Consider the following 26,222-nt stretch of genomic DNA (forward strand, 5'->3'; position numbering starts at 1 on the left):
GATGTTGACAGAAGAGAAATGCCTCGATGATTATTACAGTCAGTTTTGTCGCCTTTCTTGTGAATTGGAACAATGATTGATTCTTTCCACTCTTGTGGCAATTCTTCCTTGTTCCAGATAAGGAGAATGAGTTTGTGTATCTTGTTCCACAATTTTTCGCCTCCAGCTAAAATTAACTCAGCCGGAATTTCATCTACACCCGGAGATTTGTGTTTCTTCAATTTCTTTATAGCGGCTTCCACTTCTATTCGATTGGGTTCTGGAATATACGGTTCTGCGGTGTGTATCTCCTTTTCTCCACGCATATTAGTTTATGGCTGCGTGTTCAGCATATCGTCAAAGAAATCTTTCCATCTATTTAAGAGGCTATCCGTATCGGTGAGAACTGTTCCGTCAGATTTCTTTAATATATAAGCACGAGGTTGATAGCCTTTCTTAAATTCGCTGATCCCCTTATACATGTCCGGAATATTTTTATTTTTACTATTATCTTCAAGTTCCTTAATTTTAGCTTTCAAAAAATCCCGTTTCTTTGTTCTAAAAGTTTTGGAAGTTTCCCGCCTGATATCTGCGAAATTTTGTGTAGTTGTTTCATTCGGATTTTGTAGCCACCGTAATTTTGCCTGTTTTCTCTTCTCTGCTAGTTTAATGCATTCTTGGTCGAACCATGGTTTGTTCCTACGTATTTCCGCGTGTCCCAATTTTTCTATTGCTGAACTTTTAATACTATCTCTAATTTCAATCCAAGTATCCTCAACACTAGTGCACTCCGAGTCTTCTAAAACCGCGAATCTATTCGAAACTTCAATCTGGTATTCCTCTCTTACCTAGCTCTCTTCTAATTTCTTTAAATTAAATCTCTCCGTTTTCGGACATTGAATATTACCTTTATTCAACGATAATCTCTCCCGTATTATCGCTACTACCAGGTAGTGATCAGTGTCACAATCAGCCCCTCTAAACGACCGGACGTCAATTATGCTAGATTGTCTTCTTCTATCTACTAAAACGTGATCAATTTCATTATGTGTTTTTCCGTCTGGTGATGTACAAGTGTATTTATGAACGTCGCGATGTGGGAATTTTGTACTCTTCACGATTAGGTTTTTGGATGTTGCAAAGTTCACGAGTCTAACACCGTTGTCATTACTTTCCTTATGCAAACTTTCGTTCCCTATAATCGGTTTGAAAATATCCTCTCGTCCTACCTTCGCATTGAAATCCCCTAATAGAATCTTCGTATGGTATCGCGGGAGTTGGTCAAATATCCGTTCCACTTCTTCGTAAAAACTGTCTTTTATATCGTCATCTTTATCTTCAGTTGGGGCATGTACATTTAAAACAATAATATCACACCACCGTCCCTTAAGAGTAATAAAAGAAAGTCTGTCAGTAACCAATTCAACCCGTTTAATTGCTGGTAATATTCGTTTGTGAACGAAAAACCCTGTTCCTAACTGGTGATTTTTATTTCCTTCCCCGTAAAAGAACGTAAAATTTCCGGAATTCTCAGATCCATTTCCTTCCCACCTAACTTCCTGAACTCCTACTAAGTCCATCCTGTATTTCTCTAACTCACTCGTTACAGATTTTAACGCGCCTGCCCTATAAAGACTTCTAATATTCCATGTTCCAAATCTCATGTCCATTTTCTTTTGCTGATGTCGTGCCAAGTTATCAGTCCTTGTCCGAGGCTTTTGTGAATGTTTCTGAACAAGTACCTTTTTTTTTTACAGGATGAGGGTGTTAGCCTTACCCAAACCTCCAAGCTGGAGGACCACTCCTAGTCGTCTGTCCGCGACTGCTTATTCAGTATATTCGCAGCTAACCTCTATATCTAGAGGCCTTCTCCTCGATCCGCAACCTGAGGACGCGCCACTCCGTGGTGACAGGATGACCCTTTAAGGTGACCTAACAAAGAAAAGTCAGGGGTCATGTCAGGTGACCTGTGGGGCCATAATCGTTCGGAAATCACTCTATCAGGGAAAAGTCCCACGCTTTTTTTCAAATAACTGCGGGCATTCCCCTCCATGGAGATCTAACAACATTCTTTCTGTCTCTACCTTCGTCACCAAGCCTTGAACACAGTGTTTACATGGTTTACGTCCACCACAGAAACGTTCTAAAAAAATTTCGCTGACATGGCTTAAAGGAACCATTTATTCAAGACCGTTTCACAAACAACACGCGCTCTTCCACAGAATATCGATACATCGTCAGAATCAAACAGCACTGGAAGAAACAAGTTGCACGGAACACAACGAACAGTAAGGCAGGCTGTACTGAAATATCTGGCGCACACACAGCTCGCGGAATCTTATTGTTGCCACATTTCACAGATTTACAATGGTGCACGTCGACAAGTTACGTGAGAATATACGCCATGAAATCCAGGTAGTCACGCCCAATACTCTGGCAGCATCATTCACTAACCTGCAGCACCGTGATGAAATGTGTATACAGGTAAAAGGAGGTCACTAATAGCACCTCTTGTAACGTACCTTCATTTGTCAACTATAAAGATATGTTATGTACAAATTTGGTATCATGTCCTCTTTTATTAAGATTTTTTTATAACAATTTTTCCGGAACCTCTTACGAGTGGGACACCCTGTATAATCAAAATCTAAATAAAAAGGCTTATCAACAACAAAATAAATTTTATTCTTCATTCGTACTTATGTAAATAGGGTTTTATTTAACCTGTTAAAAGTCACACATCATCATCTTCTGGCACCAGCGTTCTGCACTCAGCGGGTTCACTTGTAGTTACACTGTGAGAAACCTGTAAAAGAAAGACAAGATTAACATTTTCATAAGCAAATATAAATTTTGTACACAGTTATAAATTTTGTACACAGTTGAACAGATCTGACAGGATCATTCTAAGGCAATAGTGCACATAGTGAAAGAAGTAATGAAGAGGGAAAATACTAAACAATCAAATCTTCTCTAAAATACATTTTACACCTTTAAAATGAATGGACATAGATCGAACTGTTGAGTGTTAAGTACTTTTTAGGATTTTGTGGACATTTGGCGTTTTTGTTAGTTGAGGATTAAAAACTTCATAATGTCTCAGTGATTTCTTCTAGTTTGCGGTAGGAGTATTTGCGTTCATGATCCCAGCGCTGATTGAAATGTCGAAGTTTTAACAGGGATGCAAAAACACCGGATGCAAAGTGAATTTCTTTGATAGGTACATGCAGATCTTTATAGCAATAGTCATTTACCAGTATTCACTGCTGGTCTGTCTGTTACCAATCCGAATTATTTCACGTTTCAACTTAAAGTGTACTAATCGGTAAACATTTTGGGAGCTTACTGAGTATCGTATTCCAGATGAAAGTTCACTGTAGATGATTCTGTAAATTTACTTGCACAGCTGCTACAGATGCTGACCATGGTTCCATTCCACAATGCAGAGATGAAGGTCAACTAAGGTGACATCCGTGAGGCCATCCTCGCCGCGCACGTGCCGCTGTGATTGGCATCTCTTTTCCTTTATTTGCTAGGCCAGTTACTTTCTTTGTCCTATGTATGTCCTAGGAACATTCTGCGATATAGATTGCTGACATTTGTGAAATTCTTTTCGATTTATGCTCTTTAATAATAATAATGCAAAATATATTTATTTATTTATTTATTGTTTTAGGTTATAATTTCCGTATCTCAGATGCTGGGAAATGTAGCTGGATTAAATAATTCTCGTTTTCAAGAGAGCTTGTCTCTTATTAATAGCTATGCATCTAGTGACAAAGTAATGAAAGGAACAGGTAAAATTCTTTTAATCATACTCATATGCACTCTGTAGATTTTCACAAATATATTGAATCTTCGACCCTATGCCTTAAACTTAGTGAGTCAGGTATTTAAATATTTGTTTTATCAAATAACTTAAATGCAATCCAGACCATTTTACCTATGATTTTTAGAAGCATAGGAAATAGTTCAACAATAGTATCATTAGTAACAAATGTAACAATAGTATAATAATAGTAATAATGTGAAATTTTGTCAAATAAGCTAGGAGCAGTAAAATTCCATTTCAAGGGGAAAATCTGAAAAGAAAAAGTGTATGTTCTTTTTCTAACCTTGCGATTTTTGATGTAGGAAAAGTGTATGGATCTGCTGTTGGGATTTGCCAATGTGTATCTAAATTAAGAATAGTAAGTCATTAATAAGGGAGTTAACATTAATAATATTCTAATAACCTGAAATATGTAAAGCATTTTTCAGCAAACTCAGTAACACAGATATTAGCGAAAAAGATTATGAACATGCTAAACTGTTTGGAGTAAATTTAATATCAACAATCATCCACAGTATCATGATTTATATTTAAAGACAGATTTGTTGTTATTAGCAGTCGTGTTTGAAAACTTTAGAGAAACATGTCTTGAGGCTTATGATCTTGACCTTGCTTGATATATGACAGGCCCGAGTTTAGCTCGAGATGCAGTGTTAAAGATGACATATTGCATTAGAGTTATTAACAGATTATAATATGGTCTTGACGATAGAGAAGGGTATAAGAGGTGGAATTCGTGAATTCGAAATGATACGTAAAAGAAAATTAATATATGGAAGATTATGATGAAAATAAAGAAAGCTCCTACCTAATGTATTTAGACGCAAATAATTTGTATGAGTGGACGATGAATCAATATGTACCGTGTAAAGGATTTAGATGGTTAAGTTTAGTAGAAATAAAAGAAATAGATTTCACAAATATTCCTGACAATTGTAATAGCGGCTACATATTAGAAATCAATTTCAATATCCAAAAGAATTATATGACTAACACAAATACTATCCAGTAACTTCTCAAAGTATGTGTCCATCTGGCTCAAAACATTCTAAACTATTAACAACTCTGTATGATAAAATCATATGATTCACTATAGAAACTTAAAACAGTGTCTATCACTTGGAGTAAAACTTCTGAAAATTCATCAAATAATAGAATTTGAACAAAACAGATTGGTTAAAGAATTATATAGGTTTAAACACCCAGATGAGGACAAAAGCAACAAATGATTTTGAGAAAGACTTCTATAAATTAATGAACAACTTGGTATTTGGCATGACAATGGAAAGTATTAAAATAATGTAAGCCTGTAAAGTTACTACTACTCTGTTTCTTTTCGTACACCAGAATACTCTTCTTATTTCGAGATGTGTATCCCATGTAGCCACTTTTATTACTAAATACTTCGTATAAAGACTAAAACCAGAGACATCCTTCCAGTATTTTAATGTATACATATTATAGTTCTTCATTAATAGGAACAAAGTTTATATTTTGGATGTTATTTTTGTAATTCTAATTGAAGGAAATTTAGAAATGTAAATTCTGCATTTAACTATTATGTTACATCAATTTTGAGTATGTGGGATCCACGGATAACCAAGTTTTCTTTACGGAAAACCAGAACAATGACCACAAGTTCCCACAAATACGCCTGTAAGTTTTGATTTACAGGCAACATTTAATCAGTTTTTTGATAGACAAACAAAACTTTCTTAACATACAATTGAAGAATCGTGGGTGTGGAACCGTGACACTGAAACCATACTTCAAAGTAAAAAGCAGAAGCATCAGTGGGCCTCCACCTTCTAACTGATTCAAGGTGATGCCATCAGTAGGAACAATCATGTTTGTTTTTAGGATACACAAGATTATTTTCAATGTTTTATTTGCAGAATGGGGCCACAGTACCAGATTCTTAGTATCCTGACTTAATTACGATGAGAATCAAGAGGTGATTGAGTAAATGTTTCACAGCAAAACAGAAATGTAACTACTAAAATTGAAAAAAAGACATTCTGAAATATATTTTTATATTAGATGGCAGGATATGTGTATCTCGCATACACTGAACAGTAGTTGTTTCATAATGACACTTTTGCTCGAGAAGTTCAAATCGGTAGAACTATGAGTGTGATCAGGTTTCTTTAGTCAAAAGGACACAAGCTACTTGAAGTCTATCGTGAGTTGTGTGCAGCATATGGTGACAAATCCTGGATATTAACAAACGTATGTACACTCATGTCCAAAACGATTGTCGCATATCTATAACTGTCTTCTTGTAAGAATATAATTTGATAATGATTTTGCAAGGTACTTTTAATATTGTAATATCCTATGTGATGTTGTAAACAAACAATTCCACGCATCAGTGTTTACAAACACCACCACGTGGTTCGGCAAGAGGATCTCCCACCAGGTGGATTTACAGTCACTTACAGACGACGGCTTCTGGCCCCTCCCACGGAGCAGAAGATGACATCGGAGCAGCAGCGCCACCGCCACCAAAGGATCCTATAAATTAGATGGACGAAGACAGCTCGATACCAGTTTTCTGGTGACCCTCCTCTAGTATGCTACGGGACTTTTGGAGTAATCTAACCCCAGGCCTCTAGTCTGCTACGGGACTACCCCTATCCTATCTCCTGGCTTAGCCTGCTACGGGGCTCTGTCTAGGAATCCTAACCTCAGCCGCTTAGCCTGTTATGGGGCTCTGTTGGCCACTTAATCCGCCTCTGCTTGCTACGGAGCATTGGTTCCTTAATTCCACTCCTCTTAGCCTGCTACGGGGCTCTGTTGGAGATCCTGTCTGCGACCTTACGGTCAGCGACCAATTATAACTAACCTTTGATTCTAGAGAGATTAATTTGTTCAGTATTTTGTGGAAACACTTATAGTGGAAATTGTATAATAAAATTGGTAGTGGGAGATCGATTCCGGACGCTCTTTTTATTAAATGCTCTACCCACAAATCCTATATGAGACAAAATTTTACATGGTAGAGGCTTTGACCGGCTCTATCAATCTGAATACTCCCCTACCGGACAGTATTTTTATTAACTTGAAAGTGAACTATTTTTTAAGGTATGTGATTTTCTTAAGTGTACAGTTAGTGAATAAGACTTGACATTATTTTAGTGCATGCCTCAAACTAGAACTGGAAAGAACACTTTCCCGGAGGACGGTACAAATATGGAGCAGAATTCGCGCCCTTCTTTTAATTCGGGACACGTTACAGAGGATCCCGATAGATTTTGTATGCTTTTCGACCATCTTGCATTGTTGCATTCGTGAAATGAACAGAAAAAGAAAGAACTATTACCTATGTACTTACAAGACGTAGCACTTGATTTAGTCCTACAGTTAAAGGCTCAGAACCAGTTAGATGCTTTTAATTATGAACAATTAAAAGATAATGAAATGAAATCTTTAAGTTTTACGTCCCACGGTTATGCCGGTTAGGCTAAAGGAGACAGTGATTATGAGAAATGAATGAAATGGTGGAATGAAGAAAGTGGGAGGAAACGGGAGAACCCCGAGAAAACCCACGAGCACGGTGTTTGTCCACCACAAAGTCCACACGGCGCGAGCTGGGATCGAACCAGGGACCCCAAGCACCGGAGGTGAACGCTCTACCACTGAGCCACCGCGCCCCCAATTAAAAGATAAATTAGTTCACTTGAGTAGACCGAAATTACCGGCATATCAGGCTGAATTTGAAATTTTTCAGGTCCAACAAGGTGAAAACAAGCCTACAGATGCATATTTTCTGAGAGTCATTAAATTGAGGGTCATTAGACAAGTTCTGCCTCAGGCCACCGAGGAGCAGAAAATAAATTATTTAATTTTAGGTTTAAAGAAAACTTTTTTGCAAAAGATAGCGTTAGAAACATTTACAACTGTTCACGCCTTACCAACCTATTTACATAATCTAGAGAAAGCAACTGACCTAATGAAGAAACATGATTAAGTGGAATTACAACAGGCAATATATTCACTCTGCAATCAGAATTCACCAGTCAGCAATTTACACTCATCAGCAATCGCTGGCGCTTCCTTTCCTGTGCATCAATAACAACTGACCTATCCATTATGTAACCCAACACCTAATTGAAATCAGTACCAACAAACGACCCCAGTCTTTCCTACACCTTCAGCACCGCAGCTACAGGGTGTATCACAAAACTTCAGATAACTCCAAATCCTTCCCCCCAAGTTGCTAATCCGAATCCCTATCCCGAACCCCCCGCGCCTAGCACATCTAATAATTCCAGTGCAAATAATTCATTAGCTTTCACTAAATTAGCAAATCAAATGGCTGAACTATCTCTTCTTGTAGCTCAAAATGCTATAAAGAACTCACAATTTAGGAGAGCTGGCCGTAACAATTATAGGTCGAAAAATACAAATAATAGTAATCAAAATCGGCAGAGAAATGAAAATAAAAACAGTTCTAAAAATAATAATAGTAATCCTAGGCCGGAAACAGTTACAGTATGCGACACATGCTATAAAAAAGGTCATTCTTCCAGTACATGCTATAAGAACAATCAGCAGGGAAACGCCTAGGATAACCCCAGGACAAACCCTCTCAAGAACATGTTCTGAGGGCCGAGAATCAGCAAAGAAGTAAACAACAAAAATTGGCGAATACATCACTTTATACAGTGGCTCCGCTATCAGATAAAAGGGAGAATATTAAAATGTTAAATCAAGAACATAAATTATTAATTAAAGTAACAATTAATAAAGAAAAATATCCTGTAATCATAGACACTGGCAGTTCATTGAGTCTATGCCCTAAAAATTTGCTTCCACCAAACACAAAATTGATTCCTTTTAGCCCTAATCTACGAGGAATTGGGAATTCCATCGTAAATTTACGCTATATAGCTTTGATTAAATTCAGGATTGGCTCAACAACGTTTTCTCATTATTTCAGAATTTTAGAGCATGGAGATTTTTTGCCTTTATTCGGTGAAGACATTCTAAATAAATTACAGACCAAAATTGACTTAAAGAATATCATGTTCTCGGTATATAAGAAACCACGGCCTCTACAGTATCCAATTGAAATTGATATTCAGGAAAAATTATCTGCTAGCGCTATGCATACAACAAAAGAGCACAAGTCGGCTGATGTTTTTACAACTCGAAAGGTTACCATACTAGCCAGGTCACATTTCTTTTTACCAATTAATGTCAAAAATCGACAAAAGGATGATGAATATTTTTTTCTCTCTCCATTAGAAAATTTGCTGGACAAATACGGACTACAACGTTGCCTAATAAAGTACCTAAGAATAATTTCACTTTATTGATATCAAATCCTACTAGTAGGCCGGTAATGTTAGTAAAGAAGACCCCAATTGCATATGTTGAAGAGAATGTTCAAGAAGTAGATTTACAGGGTGGTTACCAAAAAGATGAACAAAATGACGAAACATTTTATAGAACGGAACAAGATATTCAGAATAGGCTAGAAGAGACTAAATCACTTTTTAATGTTAAGTTATTTGACATCAATTCAAATTTAGCGAGTCATCAGAAAAAAGCGGTACGTGATCTACTTTTTGGATAAAGGGATGTCTTTTCTTATACACCAATTGACATTGGCTACTTTCGTGGTTATGTGCATAAGATAAGGATAGATAAAGGAGCCTCTTTTCATCAGAGATCACCTCCCATTCCATTGGCAGTAAGACCACAAATTGATTTACAAATTAAACAACTTTTAGACGCTAATATTATTAAAGAGACTAGTGACAGTTCCTTTTCCTCACCACTTCTCATAGTAAAGAAACCAAATGGTTCAGAGTTCCGCCTAGTCCTGAATTTACAGGCTTGCAATAAATTTACACAATATTTGAGTATTCCGTTCCAGTGCACAGAAGACATTTTACATGTGCTTTGAGGTAAATCTTGTATTTCAACTATTGACATAAAATCCAGTTATTTCCAGCTATTATTGCATCCCAAAAGTAAAAAATATATGACTTTTGAGCTTAATCATACTAGAAAGGCGTATAAGTTTCAACGCTGCGTAATGGGACACACCTCGTGCGCCGCTGCCCTAAGTATAGCTGTACGCATGCTTTTAGAGGGTCTACCACCGCGCGTAACAGCCTATGCGGATGACCTCGTTATAGGGAGGAAAAATTGGAAATAACAACTGTCAGACTTGGAATTGCTCTTTAAAAGGTTAAGGAAACACGATTTTAGAGCAAACCCGAACAAGACCCATCTATTATACTCGGAATTAGAAGTTTTAGGATTCACAGTTAATGGAAAGGAGATTAAAATATCACCTAAAATTGCCAACAAAATACGAAATTTTAAGAAACCAACCTCTAAACGGACCTTGAAGAGTTTCCTGGGACTATGCTCTTATTTGAGGGCACATATTAAAGATATTACGGAAAAGGTGGAACCATTTCAAATTCTTTTGGACAAAAATTCAAAATTTAAATGGACAACACGGCACGATGAGCTATTTGAAAAACTTAAAACGGATATTATACAAGCTCCATCTTTGTTTCATTTTGATCCATCATTGGAAATCCGAGCATATTCTGATGCATCGTCAACCTTCGCAGGCGGCATACTGGCTTGTTATGATGAAAGCCAATCAGGAACGTGTTGTTTCCTATTGTAGTCGACGTTTTACCAAAAGTGAGAGAAAAGCCTCAACATGGCAAAAAGAACTGTATGCACTGATATATGTTCTTCGAAAATTTCGATATTTCTTACTAAATAGGAGATTTAAATTATTTATAGATGCTAAATGTTTGGCTTCACTCACTACCCAACTGGATAAAGTCAGGAAATTTAGTCGTTATAAAATATTCTTGATGGATTACAATTTTGAAATTCAACACATTAAAAGTCAGCAGCATCCCGCAGACATTTTTAGCCGCTTAGAAGACAAACAAGATATACAAATGGACGAGAATCAAGAAGTTGATAACTTCTCCGACACAGAAGACGCTAAAGTTTTTGCTTCACATTCTTTAGAGCACATTTTTCAAATTGACCAGTCCATTATATTACCTAATTTAGCAGATGAGCAAAGGAAGGACCCTTCATTTTCGGACATCATTACTGTTTTGGAAAATAAAGAACCTAACAAGTTATCTACACTCCGTGCGGCGAAATACTTTTCTCTTATAAATGGATTGTTATATAGGACTCAGAAACACCAATTAGGACTGCTGTATTTACTTTGCGTACTGAAATCTTTACTAGGCAAATGGTTCGAGGCTACCCATAACAACCCAATGGCACCGCACTTCGGTTATACCAAGACATACCAGTCGGCGCTTAGGAAATACTATTTTCCTAATATGAAAGCTTACATAGCCAATAGAATAAAGACATGCAATCTGTGCCAAAGGCTCAAGAAGTTACCAGCTAAACCATCGGGCCATTTGCTGCATCACCCATCTAAACCCATTGCCACTGCCTGGCAGTACAATTCAATTAGCCGAGTGCCGGTCGGAGATGGAAAATTCAAACACATACTAGTTGCTGTTGAAATGTCCACGCGATACTGTGTCACCAGAGTTGTAGACAACATCACAGCAGAAGAAATTGAACAATTTCTTATATATGACATTATTCTTAAATACGGAGCTTTTTCATACCTGTATTTGGACAGACACCCTATACATAACGCTAAGAGGCTGCAGAACTTATCAAAATTCTACAATTTTGAATTTAAATTTTGTCCAGCGTATGACCACAAACATCTGGGTGTAGTGGAAACGTTCCACAGAATCATACAGAACGCTCTTAAATTTTTTGTACAGGAAAATCAAAATCATTGGCCAAAACTAATTCCATACATAACATTCGCAATTAATACATTCGTACAAACCGGAACTAAATATTCAAGTTTTTTTCTTATGCATGGATATGAACCTAAGACGATCTCTGATATAGCATTAGCATCAACTCTGACGTTATGCGTCGGCAAAGAACATTTAACTAAGATAAGTGGGATTGTCCAGGATAATTTAATCGCAAGTTATAACAAACATAAAAGATATTTTGACCTCAGACATCAACAAACTAATTTTCATAAGGGCCAGAAAGTACTTGTATTTTTTCCCAATCGTCAAATTGGGATACCAGAATCCTTTTCATCCAGATACGTAAGACCTCTAGAAATCATCGAAAGAGTTAACCCTAATAAGATTAAATTTCCAGACTTATCGTCAAACAATACAGGAGATTTCAGTAGACAGAATTAAGCCATTTTATGAAGATAGTAAAGACCTAGAACAAGATAACTAAATAAACGCATCTAAATTATTTAACTCAATTGGCAAAGAACATTGAATAACATAAAAGCATTTTAATCATTCTCACTTCGTACTTTTAAAAAAAATAAAACAAATTAATGCACTCACCACTAGCAAGAAGGAAATACAAAGACAAGACTTCAGACAGATAAAAACACTTTTCATAACGATACATTTATTTCCTCTTTACTTTATAAAAAGCTGATTCATTATTCTGCAACTGAATGAAAGAATGCTGACATCTGCATTTCCGCATTTAAAAGGCAACTGATCTTTACAAGTACACCTAACTTATAATTTTACATTTTCATCAATATTTTTTTTTTCTTTTCCACTATGAACTACATATTGTCACCGATATTATGTAACATGAATATTATACAGAATGTTCCAAAAGTCAGAACCACACTTACATTATACAGGATGACCAGGAATTCAGAACCTTTATTATCATCACTGGCATTTAAAATTGGATTATTTTATTGAAATACCTATCTTTAGTACTAATATTTTAGAAACTTTTACACCTTATACAGAGTGACCAAGAAATCACGCCGTTCGCATCACGAACTTTCCAATATAAATTATCTTTATATCTCTGTGTTAATAACTTTTTTAGTACTTCTAACTCTTATCATTTTATATATATTATATATCCGTCTTCGCTCGATACCAAAAATATCCAAAACGCCTCGCTTAGAAATATCTCCTCCAATTCCGATGGACACATTTAATACTAATAATATGACTACGGAACAACCGACATTACAGGCTCCAACACCACTCACTATAAGTGAACTAATATATGTGTATTAAGCCAAAGCTTAAAACAGCCCTACTGCGAGGGCAATGAAGTGACATATACTATGCACCGTTCCTGCCTGTGATTAGGGACTAACTGTTTAGTGCTTTCTTCCGCTACCTTATTACTGCTCCGAAAAGAGATTGTTTTCAGTGTTGCCAACCCTCATATAAAGAAAAATAACCCTTCGGTTTATTTTTTAAACAAGCCAGGGGGGGTGTAATATCCCTTCGGCTTATCTTTAAACAAGCCAGGGGGTGTAATATCCTATGTGATGTTGTAAACAAACAATTGCACGCATCAGTGTTTACAGACACCACCACGTGGTTTGGCAAGAGGATCTCCTACCAGGTGGATCTACAGTCACTTACAGACGACGACTTCTGGCCCCTCCCACGGAGCAGAAGACGACATCGAAGCAGCAGCGCCACCTCCACCCAAAGGACCCTATAAATTGGATGGACGAAGACAGCTCGATACCAGTTTTCTGGTGACCCTCCTCTAGTCTGCTACGGGACTTTTGGAGTAACCTAACCCCAGGCTTCTAGTCTGCTACGGGACCACGCCTATCCTATCTCCTGGCTTAGCCTGCTACGGGGCTCTGTTGGTTACTTAACCTGCCTCTGCTTGCTACGGAGCATTGGTTCCTTAATTCCACTCCTCTTAGCATGCTACGGGGCTCTGTTGGAGATCCTGTCTGCGACCTTACGGTCAAAGACCACCTATAACTAACCTTTGATTCTAGGGAGATTAATTTGTACAGTATTTTGTGGAAATAATGTTATAGTGGAAATTTTATAATAAAATTGGTAGTGGGAGATCGATTCCGGACGCTCTTTTTATTAAATGCTCTACCCACAAATCCTATATGAAACAAAGTTTTACAATATTGATACTTTGTGTATAATTGAGAAATGAATATTTGTGGTAAATTTCATAGGAAAAGAATTATAAATACGAAAATTAGAATGACTGAAACAAAAAGTTGCTAAATGGACAAAAAGTTTTATTTTCGTTTTATTGTTCTTATTGCTCTTTTGACATGAAATTTGCCACGTACATGTCTTTGCCGATTATACACATAGTAACATTATAAGAAATACCGGGCGAATTCGTTACCAAATTATATTCCTCCAACAACATATTTATAGACATGCAACAATAATTTTGGGCATGAGTGTACATAGCATGCAAAGTTCAAATCAGGGCTTGTGTGTTATATGTAGCCCATTCCGAATGGCCGCGACATCCCACATACAGACAAATGTTGACATTTTGAATAAAGTGATTCAATAGGACTGGCGATCAACAGTCCAAATGATAATGGATGAAGTGAGCATTTCGTATGGCAGGACAAGCAATATCAACCATGAAAGTCTTTGATATTACAAAATTTCAGCTAGTTAGGTCCCTAAACAGTTCCCAACACTGCTAATTGAGAACTTGCTGATATGCTGTCCTGAGCATTTATTAGTACGAGAGGGTTGCAAATGCATTCCTTGATCGCATTATTACCGGTGATGAATTGTGGTGTTTTCATTATAGCCCGGAACGAAAGCGTCAGAGGATGGTGTGAAAACACAAATTCATCCCACCCAAAAATTCGAGACAATAACGTGTGCAGGAAAGTCTTTGCTTACGGTTTTCTGGAAGAGCTAAAATGTGATTCTTGCAGTGTGCCATGTTGGATTGTCTTCGAGCTGCTCTGCACCGAAAAGTCGCAAGATACTCTGAGCTCTACAAAACTCATCCATATTTAGCACGAGGTAAACATTGAGAAATGTCCTGTACAGACATTTTTTTCCAAAGTGACGGGCAATCAAATTTAGGGTTTGGACTTACAAGTAAGATTTCCTAGGTGATACACGCCGATTTTAATCAAACTTCACAGGTTTGTAGAACAGCAAAAAATAAGCGACACGTATTTTTTTTATAGAGGCCCATATGCATATTTAGGGCTGTCAAATTAGGACAACAAAGCATACTTTAGGTCAGCGTTTCCCAACCGGTGTGCCGCAAATGGACCGCTGGTGTGCCGCAAAGAAATCGAAACAAAATTATTAATTCTATAGCAACTAAATTGCAAGACATAGGAAAAATGTGTTTTTGTATTTCACATTACTATGAATTTCTACCATGGAAACAAATTACTGTAATTGTAATATATTCTACATCTATTACTATGTAGCAAACAGTATTTCGGCTTGTACATATTTCCACGGTTAGCTGCTATGTTATACTTAAATTGAGAGTCATAACAACACCGAGAAATGGAAGCACTTGTACGGTACGCGTCAAATGAACGTTCGTAGAACACTCATTCGCACGTAAATGTCAGAACAACACATTATTCAACAGCTGTGTTTTGACTTCGATGCATCGCAAGCTGTGTGATTGCAATAATATGCACCGGTTTTGGTTAAAACAGCAAAGTTAAAAGTACGAGACATTTGTTTTTCGTTCGTTATTTAGTGATCTCCGTTCTTAGTGAAAGGTTGGATACAGGTTTGGAAAGAGAAAGCGTATTTTTAAAAATCTGAGTCCTATATTTCATTGCAATTGTTTTCTATTTTAAAATTAGAATAAAAAATAAGCACAATGAATTAGCATAGGGGAAACCAGTGATCGAGCTTTCATCTCTGTGAGGAGATCAGTAATTACAGAAAAAAAATACATGATATTTTCTATTTGAAAATAATAGTAATATCTATAAGTGTGCCGCGAGAATTCAACTTACACCCGTAGTGTGCCGCAAGTTGAAAAAGGTTGGGAAACGCTGCTTTAGGTAATAGCGCGAAAACGAGAAGAGATAGCCAAACGTTGTAAAGGAGCAAGTTGTCATGACACGAGAAGCATTTCAATAATACATAGCGCTTCCACGGGGATAACACACAACATCCGCAAATGGACCAATCAGGGATGAAAAGCAGTCACAGAGCTCTATCTATTACGCAGAATCCAAATAACGTAGGTAAGAATAAAGAATGATAAACAATAATTACGAGGGTCACTACGAAAGTTTTGAGATGTGAAATAACTTACATACTTTAAACCAATTTAACACTTACATTTTCTCAAAGTATTCATCATTATACTGTACACACTTTTGCACCCTCCAAAACCACTTTTGGAAGCAGTGTTGCCAGTCTTTTTCTTCAAGTGTTGAAAGTTCATTCTCGTAAGCAACTACGGCTTCTTCAGGGCTGCAAAATATCTTCCATCGTATGCGATCCTTAATCCTGAGGAACAGAATAAAAAAAACACGGGGCCAGGTCAGGGCTATACGGCGGATGAGTTATAAGTTTGACCTCCGTAGATTCTAAACACTGAATTGCGATATTGGCCGTGTGTGCGGACGCGTTGTCATGATGAAGCAGGCTCCCACGCAATCCAGTTCTTGGACGCTGTTCCCGAAGCTTCTGGAACACTTTTGTTAGGCAAACAGTGGTGTACCACTGAGCAGTAACAGTCCTTTGTTCTTCAAGTGGAACAGTTGCAACATGGCCAGATTTGGAGAAGAAAGTTGCGACCATCTTCTTCCCCACACTTCGCGGTCGATTCACTTTCGTGGGTGGATTTTCGTCTGGAAAGATCCAAACTGTATACTGGCTTTTATTTTCAGGGTCAGATTGATAGATCCAAGTGTCATCACCAGTAACAATGTCAGAGACGCGTCGAGAATTGCCTCCATCAAATCTTGCAAGCATTTCTTCACACCATTCCACTCGCATGCGCTTCTGCTGTTCAGTCAAAGTGTGAGGCACCCAACGAAATGAAACCTTCCTGAGCCGAAGATGATCATGAAGAATTTTTGTTACTGCTGGCGATCCAATGTTCACTGTAGATTCAATGTCCTTGAAAGTTGTTCGAGGATTTTCTCGAATCATTTGTTCCATAGCGGCAATGTTTTCATCTGACACAGCTGTTGCTGTTGCCGGACGTTTAGCTCTCTCTTAATCTTTAAGCGATGTCCGGTCTCTTCTAAATTCACCAAACCACCGAAAAATTGTAGCACGGGAAGGAGCAAGGTCCCCAAATGTCCCCTGCAAACGGTCAAGGCTTTGTGTCTCGTTCAAAACACTTTTGAAATCGTAAAGGATCATTGCCCGAAAATGTTCCCTTTCGAGCTCCATTCTAGGCAGCCGAATACTGCTCACATCAACAAACAAGCGAAGGCGATACGACCACGCCGATAGGGAACTATTTGAAACTTGCTTCGCTTCTTCGTTCTGGATACCACTACCTAACGCAATTGTTGGAATTCAAATACTGTGCCACAACAATGCGTATCTCAAAACTTTCGAAGTGACCCTCGTAATACGTGTTTTTTCGTTTTTGCAAGGTGAGACAAAAAACGTAAATAGCTGCATCGTAATCTCAATGTCGAAAGATTGGAGAACTGGGAATATGAAGATGTGAACGCCTGTATGAGAGGCAACTTGTCAATCAGTGTTGTAGAACTGGTTGCAGGCGACAGGTAGAGTCCTGCTCGAGAGATAAATATCAAACCTGGTCTTGTTGTTCAATGGTTTATATGTTATATATATTAGTAGTTAGTGATAACGAACAGTTCAATGCTCATGATCAGTAATTTAAAAGCCACCCAGCAGTAAACAAAATCACGCCCTTCCTGTAAGAATCGGCCGTATAGGATAGTAATACAAACATTGATATTGTTTTGCAACAAGCCCCGCTGTAGGGATAAATGGGCCCTTTGCGGTATACTAAACAACATGTTGAATACAATTGAACAGTTTGACAAAAATAGACAATTAATAGTTACATGCATATGAGCATGTATTTAAACCAAAACACATGAATATGTTGCACAAGCACTATTTTCGGTAATATGCTGTATGTTGAACTATAGCCGGCTGCTATTTAACAGAATGTAGCGTAATGTCGAATATTGTATGGAACGAATATAAACAATTGTAGTAAATATTCGTCATATAGATGATTCTTATTGAAATCGGTCATGAGCCTAATAGAACTTTATTGACATAAGCAGTATAAAAACGATATTAAATGATTCGTGGCTACATGTATTTGTTTCGAAATATACAAATGTAAACAGTATAAAGTATGGCATGTCAAATGAAAATGACAAACTACAACTAACTAACAAAACAGTTCCATTGAATGAAAATTAAAAAGTCCTACAACTAACTAACAAAACAGTTCGATATACATTTACGAAAACAGTACATAAATACCTTTCTTGGCCATTCAAATGCGTTTGAATTTGCCACATGTCAATATTGGAAACCATTCCTCTGTTGTATTAATACATAGAACTAAACGTAGCATTCAGAACACAAACTTCTAGAAAACAGTTCTGATGTCATTGACAAAGAACTGGGCATAATTAAAGCCGAAGAACATAACCAGTGATTCAGTTCATAATTCAATAGGTGTGTTGGCAATATGTTGCGTGCAACGCGTCTGTTGCGTAGTATCATTATGTACATCTTGCACAGCAAAATGTTGCATGCCAGTGCGGATATTAAAAAGTAAATAGCTATGTTGAAACAATAACAGGGATAATACGAAACAAAATGCTCTCTCTATATAAAGGAAACGGACATTCACTTTGTCTGTTATAAATGACATCTCCTTATTTGTTGTCCAACCTATTCATTGTATGTATTGCAGAAGTGGAACTTAACAAAAAAATCCTCCAAACACAAATATTTTAGACACCAAGAACACCTGACAACGGGTGGTTGTCTACAGGTATCGCACAACAATGAATGCAATTGCTGAACCGAAAACTACTGGGTTGGTGAAATGTATCGGTCTTTCCGAAACATAGCCGCAGCGGAACCATGCATACGTGAACAAAGGTGTATATCTTGGAGAAGATAACTGATTATGTACTAATGATTGAAGTTTGATGATATCATCTCTTGTATGGAGATTGATATTTAGTTGTTGAAGAGTAACTACATCGGATATTTTACGCACATAACTCTTCCACATTCTAAAACCATAAACATCCAGAGGTTGGATTATGCCCATTGTATGCTTAGGTATGGTCATAATTGTACATTGTTTGGTTGCATCTGTGATAGCTGCCATATCATACCCAGTCCAGGAATCTACTAATAGCACGGTCCGGTCCTCGTGGAAGGTACGCAGACTGAAACCATAATTAGATTATTTCTTTGGTTACTTTGCCGGATGTTGATGCACAAATCAGCAAGTTTTCTGATCGAACCGGGTCTGTTGTACCCGTGTCCCGAACATTCCGTGAGGTTCTTTTAAGACGATGAGCATAGGCGACAGTAGCTTTCCATTGGCAGATACGATTGGCTGTACCGTGTAACTGTGTGTCGTCGCAGAGACCGCACATTTGCGTAGACCTGTTTCTCTCCACGCATTGCCAGACATCTACGCGAGTGAAATACCAAATTGAATCCACTCTGATCTGTATGATACACATTCTCTGCGCCATGAGAATTTATACATGCGCGAACACTTTGCACGAACCTATTAGCATTATCATGTATATCTTTGGATTGTTCTGCGCTATTGTACGTGACATATTTTGTAATTTTCCGTGACACGATGTGATGACGCCTTTTAAACTGCCATAGCCATTTCTTTGACGCTTTAAACCCGTCGAATCCCACAGTTTGACTAGCTTGTATAGCCCAACGTCGTAAGCCTGTGTCATGAATTATAAGGTTTTTGCATTTAGCAGTATGAAATTTCTCATATACGATTGCATCAATATGCGTCCCTTTTTCATAATCTGTTCCACCATTATGCAACTGTCTTTACCATTTATAGAGGTCATTCCTACTTTTGACGAACTTGAACCTATGTTTCACAGTTTCAAACGACAGACGCCTCTTCTTCCCACTTTTCCAAAACTGCACTGCCTTCGCTTTATATTCTGTGTCTACAGCTTCGCTGGTGCTCCCTTTCTCCGCAAACCCGACGTTGTATTGTGATAATCCTTTGTCTTCGGTGCGTTCTGTGTCATCTTCACTCGCGAGTGAAGAAGCGACGTCATGTGCGTCATTATCACTAAATACCAGATCATCTGTAACGTCCACTTCGGTATTACAAAACTGTCCGAAACTTTCCAGGACATCAACAAGTATCTTTTATTTCCATTTCATATTCGGTTTTTACAGTGTTCACACGTTTTGTTTCTTTGTATGCGTCCATTAACATATCCAGCACATTGTGTGGATTTACATACATCATTTTCACAACACTGCAAACAATAGCATACCACTTGCACTCACCTCATGCTGACTACTTTACAACACACGGGTTCATGTGTTCAGGACTTCTACCGGTATCTTTACATGGCATATATACACATACACACGTATATCCACGTACAGGATGCACAAACGTTCTCCGACAACCGGTCGTCTCTTAGTTTCAAAACACAACTGTGCCCCCACTTCCACACTGTACGGCTTCCGTGTTTGACGTAGACATACATTACCAGGTAATAGCCATTTTTTCCGCATTTCTGGTTCTGCTTCTTTACACTACAATATCCTTGAGCCAATGTCTCTCTTCAACTTTTGGCGTGTCTGCAACCAGTTTTACAACACTGATTGACAGGTTGCCTCTCATACAGGCGTTACATCTTCATATTCCCAGTTCTCTAATCTTTCGACATTGAGATAACGATGTAGCTATTTACGTTTTTTGTCTCATCTTGCAAAAACGAAAAAACACGTATCACTTATTGTTTATCATTATTCTTACATACGTTATTTGATTTCCGCGTAATAGATAGAACTTTGTGACTGCTTTTCATCCCTGATTGGACCATTTGCGGATGTTGTGTGTTATCCCCGTGGAAGCGTTATGTGTTATTGAAATGCTTATCGTGTCATGACAACTTGCTCCTTTACAACGTTTGGCTATCTCTTCTCGTTTTCGCGCTATTACCTAAAGTATGCTTTGTTGTCCCAATTTGACAGTCCTATTATACCGCCTAAATATGCATATGGGTCACTATTAAAAAATACGTGTCGCTTATTTTTTGCTGTTCTACAAACCTGTGAAGTTTGATTAAAATTGGCATGTATCACCTGGAAAACCTTACTTGTTAGTAAATTTTCGCCAAAAGATTCACTAAATACTATTTAGAACAAGACTTAGGTGAAAGCACATGGGACAAACCTGTTAAACATTAATTTGAGGATAAACGTTAAGTAGATGTAATGTGTGCCTATATAATAATTAAAAATTTATAAAAATCTATTAAGTATAAATATTTCCACAATCAAGAAACTCGTACTCGTTAATTCTTATTCTTTAACAAAGAATTCCAATATCTTTCGACATATTGGAAAGTCTGTTGAATATAGTCTAAAAAAGGGAACCTTCAAGGTAGTTTTAATTTTGGCATACAAAATTGTATCGAATGATAACATATCTTAGTACATCGCTGTCAGCAGAGTTCAAATGATCGGAATCGACATTGTATCGAAGATTTGCTTCAATGTCGTCATGCAGATACTTACATGGCTGCCTGAGGAGAGATCCGTTCCATCTTTTTGTATCTCTTTTTCAGAAATATATACTTTTTGATGTACACTAACTTTAAGAGATAGATATTTAGTGCGACTTAGAAGTAAAAATATAATTTAAATTAACGTCGGTATTAAAAACCTGAAATTAGAGACAATTATTGTACACAAATAATGTATAGTATTAGAGGGTTGTTTCTAATATACTGTATAATTGGTTCAGCGCTTAAGATTATGACTATACGGCCAACTTAAAATGTTGAATTGGTAATTATTGTATAAACAGTGCAAAAGAAATTGCGTTCTATACAATCTGAAGTTATTTTTAAATTTCCAAAGGATATTGGTCCCAGAGATCTCTCTTAGTTGAATGGTTTGTGTTGTCGCGTTTAGTACGAGAAATCCAAGTTTAATTCCTGATGGGAATATCTAATTCACGTCTCAGCCTCGGTGTTCAAAATGACACTAAACTCTAAGTAAATATTAAAACAAAGGAAATCCATCCTGAGTTGAGTACAAAGATAATTACTGAGAGAGTATAATGATTGCTTAATGTGGTCTTTTAGTTTAGCCCAGAAATATCTCAGAAGACTATATTGTTTTTTTTTTTTTTTTTTTTTTTTTTAATATTGACAGATCAGTTTCAGCATAGACATTTTACCATTATGTGAAAATAATAAATAATTTTTCTTCATAGGATTTCCAACAGAAGTAAAAGATCTGACAAAACGAATTAGAACTGTTCTTATGGCTACGGCTCAAATGAGAGATCACCACCAAGATCCTGAAATGCTGGTTGATCTTCAGCATAGTCTAGCCAATTCGTATGCTTCCACTCCGGAACTTAGACACACATGGCTTGAAAGTATGGCTCGAAACCACGTCAAGGATGGAAATTTTTCTGAGGTAAATATTTCGTAACCTTCCATTGTAATGCATATTTGTTTTGAATCAATCGCAGACAAAGATCCATTTAAAAGATATTTTGCTTCAAAAACGGTATTCAGTTAATTGAAACAAAAGTATTAATGAATTACTTGTAAATTTTAAATTTAGCATTAATATATATATAAATTATTATTATTATTTTCGAGTAGGCAGCCTCTTGTGAACTACATATAGCAGCTTTGATGGCTGAATATTTGAAGCAGAAGAAATTGAGTGATTATGGTGCTGAAGCGTTTTCTAGTATCTCGTCAAATATACCGAAGGATGAAAGGAATCTCAAGTTAGATTCAGGTAAGATTTTATTACTTAGTGTAACAACATGTAATATAGGTTATTATTTGAAACACAGAATGAAAAAAAAATCAAGTGTCAAAAAATAATAGTTGCATGTAGAGTAGATAACACAATAATAGAGTATAAGTATTTTCGTTAAACGCATCTGCAAATAATAAGGAAAGAAATAGGGAGAAAAAAAAGAATGGAAAAATAAATAGCTGTGAAGTGTCCAGATGGACATAGTCCTGTTATAATGAAACAAAGTCTTGTTACAGTGTTTCAAGGTTGCAAATTGAAGGTTTTCCAGGTAAATATGGCACAAATCTGTTGGGTTTGTCTGTATGAGTACCGGAGAGAGAAAAAGACTAATAACTGAGTAAAATTTTATGTATAAAATTATGTTTAAAAAAACTAAAAAATACAAATTTGGTAAAGGAAACTTTTTAAAAAAAGAATGAAAAATGTTAGATTAATGAGTTGGAAATTATGGTAACAATAGTGGAAACCTATTACACTGGATCTGCAGGAACTGTCTGGACGCCCTTCAACTAGTAGTTTGGACAGAAATGTGACCAAAGTAAAAAATCTCCTGAACTCTGACTGTTCTTCGCTCCATGTCTTCATTGAACTCATTGAACCACCGGAAAACCAGGACCCTTAACAGGGCATCGTCTAGCTTCCTTGACCAAAGCAAGTGTCTCGGAAGCAATTTTTTCAGACAGAAAACAAAATTTAATCCTGTAACATTGCTCCAGCGAACACTTCACTCTTCACGTTCTCTGCCATGACAACAACTGAAGAAACAGCTTTTGCACCACGCATGATCCTTACTGCGTCAGAACTCACACGCGAATGCCGCCTAGTACGTTGCTTAGCCTAGACCTACCACCACAAATTTCCTCGCCGGGAGGCGCGCTGCTGGCAACTAGAGTTCCGCACGATAGCCAGTCTCATTATTGTACGGACAAATCTTGTACATCACAGCATGCGTTATTCCGAACGCAAGAAAAAGCGTGTAGCTGGTGTTGTTAATAGTTCCGACTTCTCGCCAAAGCATTTCGTGTTCACTGTCGTCAAGGCTTACTTTTTGCCTATTTTGAACCTACTGTGAAATCAGACTATATCTGAAAATCCTGGTGATAGCATGTCTGGGATTATATCCTGTAGGGAATTCCCTGCATACTCATTGTACACTGACGAAATATGCATTTTTAGATTGCATATTTATGACTTCCTTTACTCTGATATGGACTGCTTCTCGAATTCGAAATAGCGCGTGTTGAAATTGAGTTGAGTATTGAAATTGACAGTCCTAGTTCTGAAACTGCACTTTTCGCCACAGAATCTAGAACTCTTTCTCTTATTTTGAGTCACTTCTCACAGTTTGTAAGTATAGTTCGTAAGTACTATATGTATATATTATTTATATGATACTGAATGAAGCACTTTTTTTCGAATTTCGGCACGGGGGGATAATTATGGGGGGGGGGTCAAAATGTATGCATAAAGGGAGATGATAAATACCCGAGACGCCAGATATTACCGGTAGTTCAAATTCATAGTTTTCGGGGCCGCTGAGGTGAATAACAACATTCCCGACGCCGTTCAAGCCCAACTTTAGCTCCCATCATAATGGAGGTTGATAAGGGAAAAGGGGGAATAATATGTCCAAAATGACTAGTTTTCATAGTTTTTGGGGTCGATGAGATGAATAATGACACTCCCGAAACCGTTGAAGTCCAGCTTTAGCCTCCACTATCATGGGATTGTGTGTGTGTGAAAAATAACATGTCAAAATGACCGATATTAGTACCAAATCCATAATTTTCTTGATTTGTGACAGTTCCGATGAGATTTGAGCCTAAAGTTTGGCAAGAAGAGACATGGCAACTGATCCAGGAACTGACACGGGCTACGCCGAGGGCATTGCTCTTCGGTATTTATTTATTTAATTCATATTGAGGGGGACAACGCCAAAGACGTTGCTATTCCTTATTTATTTATTTCACTCATATTGACAGAATCAACGCCAAAGACATTGCTCTCTTATTCAAATGATAGTATAGTTCAATTTCGTTTTTTCGTCAAACTCACCAAGTTTATCTCTAGCAGTTGGAAGATCGCAACACTACTAAACGTATGTTTTGCGTTTGTTTACGCAAAATGATGTTGTTTATAGTCCATCAAAAAGTTGTGCGATGTTTGCGGTTTGCTAAATTGAAATATCTAAACATATGAGAAAATTCCGACAATACCGACAAAAACCACCAAGCAGTCATTCTACTGTTCGGTCGCATATACAATTATTGGAAATGGAGTATCTGTTGAGAAGGAGGCCATGACATTTGCTTTTGATTCTGTAATCGAGTGTACTGGCATAACTTTTCTAAGGTAGTACCCAAGTAAAAATGTAATCCAAACATGCTTCAGTAACCATTAAAGTTCTCGGGTGCCCTAGCCTCATCTCCCCTCTCTCTGAAACGCAGGGCTTGTGCGAGTGTAAGGTACGCCATGATCAGGCCCTTTTCCTTTGAAGTGAATACAGTTGCAGGAGAAATGTATTTGCAAATGTTGTGACACTGCTGTATATCCCGTATAGGGCCTGCCATATGGATACACGTTCACATTTTCAAATATGACGTCCTCCCCCCGCATCGTCTCTAGATGTCGAATTTTCTCGAGAACAGTTTTTCTCAGATCGCATTGGAAGTAGATGGCATATTCATTGGTCCCCGAGCTAACGTGATCTGTTCCTCCTAGACTTTTGTGTATGGAGATGCAACAAAACACTTGTGTACCGACTTTAGCGATCTTCGACAAAAAATCATATCTTTGTGTGTATCTATAACGCCTCAAACATTATAGACCTTAGGGATGTTGAATACCGTCTTGATTGTTGTCAACCAAAGGAGCGCACGGGGAGATCATCTGTTAAGTACACTAAATGCTTTCTGTTGATAATAAAACCAGAAGATTCTATCACCATTGGCTGCCACACCATTTTAATTTCTTGCTGGTAGATAGTTATCCGGACACCCTATATTTAGTCTTCTAGTAAGCTAAAAAGATGGGAGGGAAGATTTAACCTTTTCCTAAGAAAAAATACCCAGTACTTTTGGGAGAGCCAAGCGAGCTTTTCTAGCATAGTCAAAAGACAGGCCTTCCTTTACGAAGGTGACAGATAAGCAGTTTTCCGCTAATATAAACATTTCCCCAACTTATTACATATGATTATGCAACTCTATAAAGAACGGAAAATATTTCATTCCTGATCTCCCCCATTTAACTTGAACTTCATGACTATGAACTAATCAAAACACAAATCTTTATTCTAAAACTCTTACGTCAATAAGAAAGATCCAGTTGGACTGGAAAAAAAGATCAGATTTACAGAAAAGTGAAAATTGAATCAAAGGTAAAACATAATTTTCGAAGAAAGAAAAAAAAATGAGTAGCATCTCAACAAAATTTCTAATCAGGTTTTGATAAACATAGAAACTGGATTTTACTTAGAAATTCACAAGCAGTTTTTGGTACAAAGCCGAAGCCAGTTTTGTTAGAACATTATATGGAAT

At 37.3% G+C, this 26,222-nt stretch overlaps 1 protein-coding gene across 1 annotated transcript in view; it reads left to right on the forward strand.

Annotated features, from left to right (window-relative positions):
• Ziz (dedicator of cytokinesis protein Ziz) overlaps positions 1-26,222 on the forward strand; it is a 401,589-nt gene that overhangs the window by 301,481 nt on the left and 73,886 nt on the right. The window contains exons 30-32 of the mRNA XM_081769231.1: positions 3,656-3,776; positions 22,121-22,329; positions 22,521-22,662. Of these exons, the coding sequence (XP_081625357.1) occupies positions 3,656-3,776; positions 22,121-22,329; positions 22,521-22,662 (472 nt within the window). The remainder of the gene's footprint in view (positions 1-3,655; positions 3,777-22,120; positions 22,330-22,520; positions 22,663-26,222) is intronic.

This window comes from Thermobia domestica, chromosome 8 (genome assembly GCF_964235325.1).
Source record: "Thermobia domestica chromosome 8, izTheDome1.hap1.1, whole genome shotgun sequence".
NCBI lineage: Eukaryota > Metazoa > Arthropoda > Insecta > Zygentoma > Lepismatidae > Thermobia > Thermobia domestica.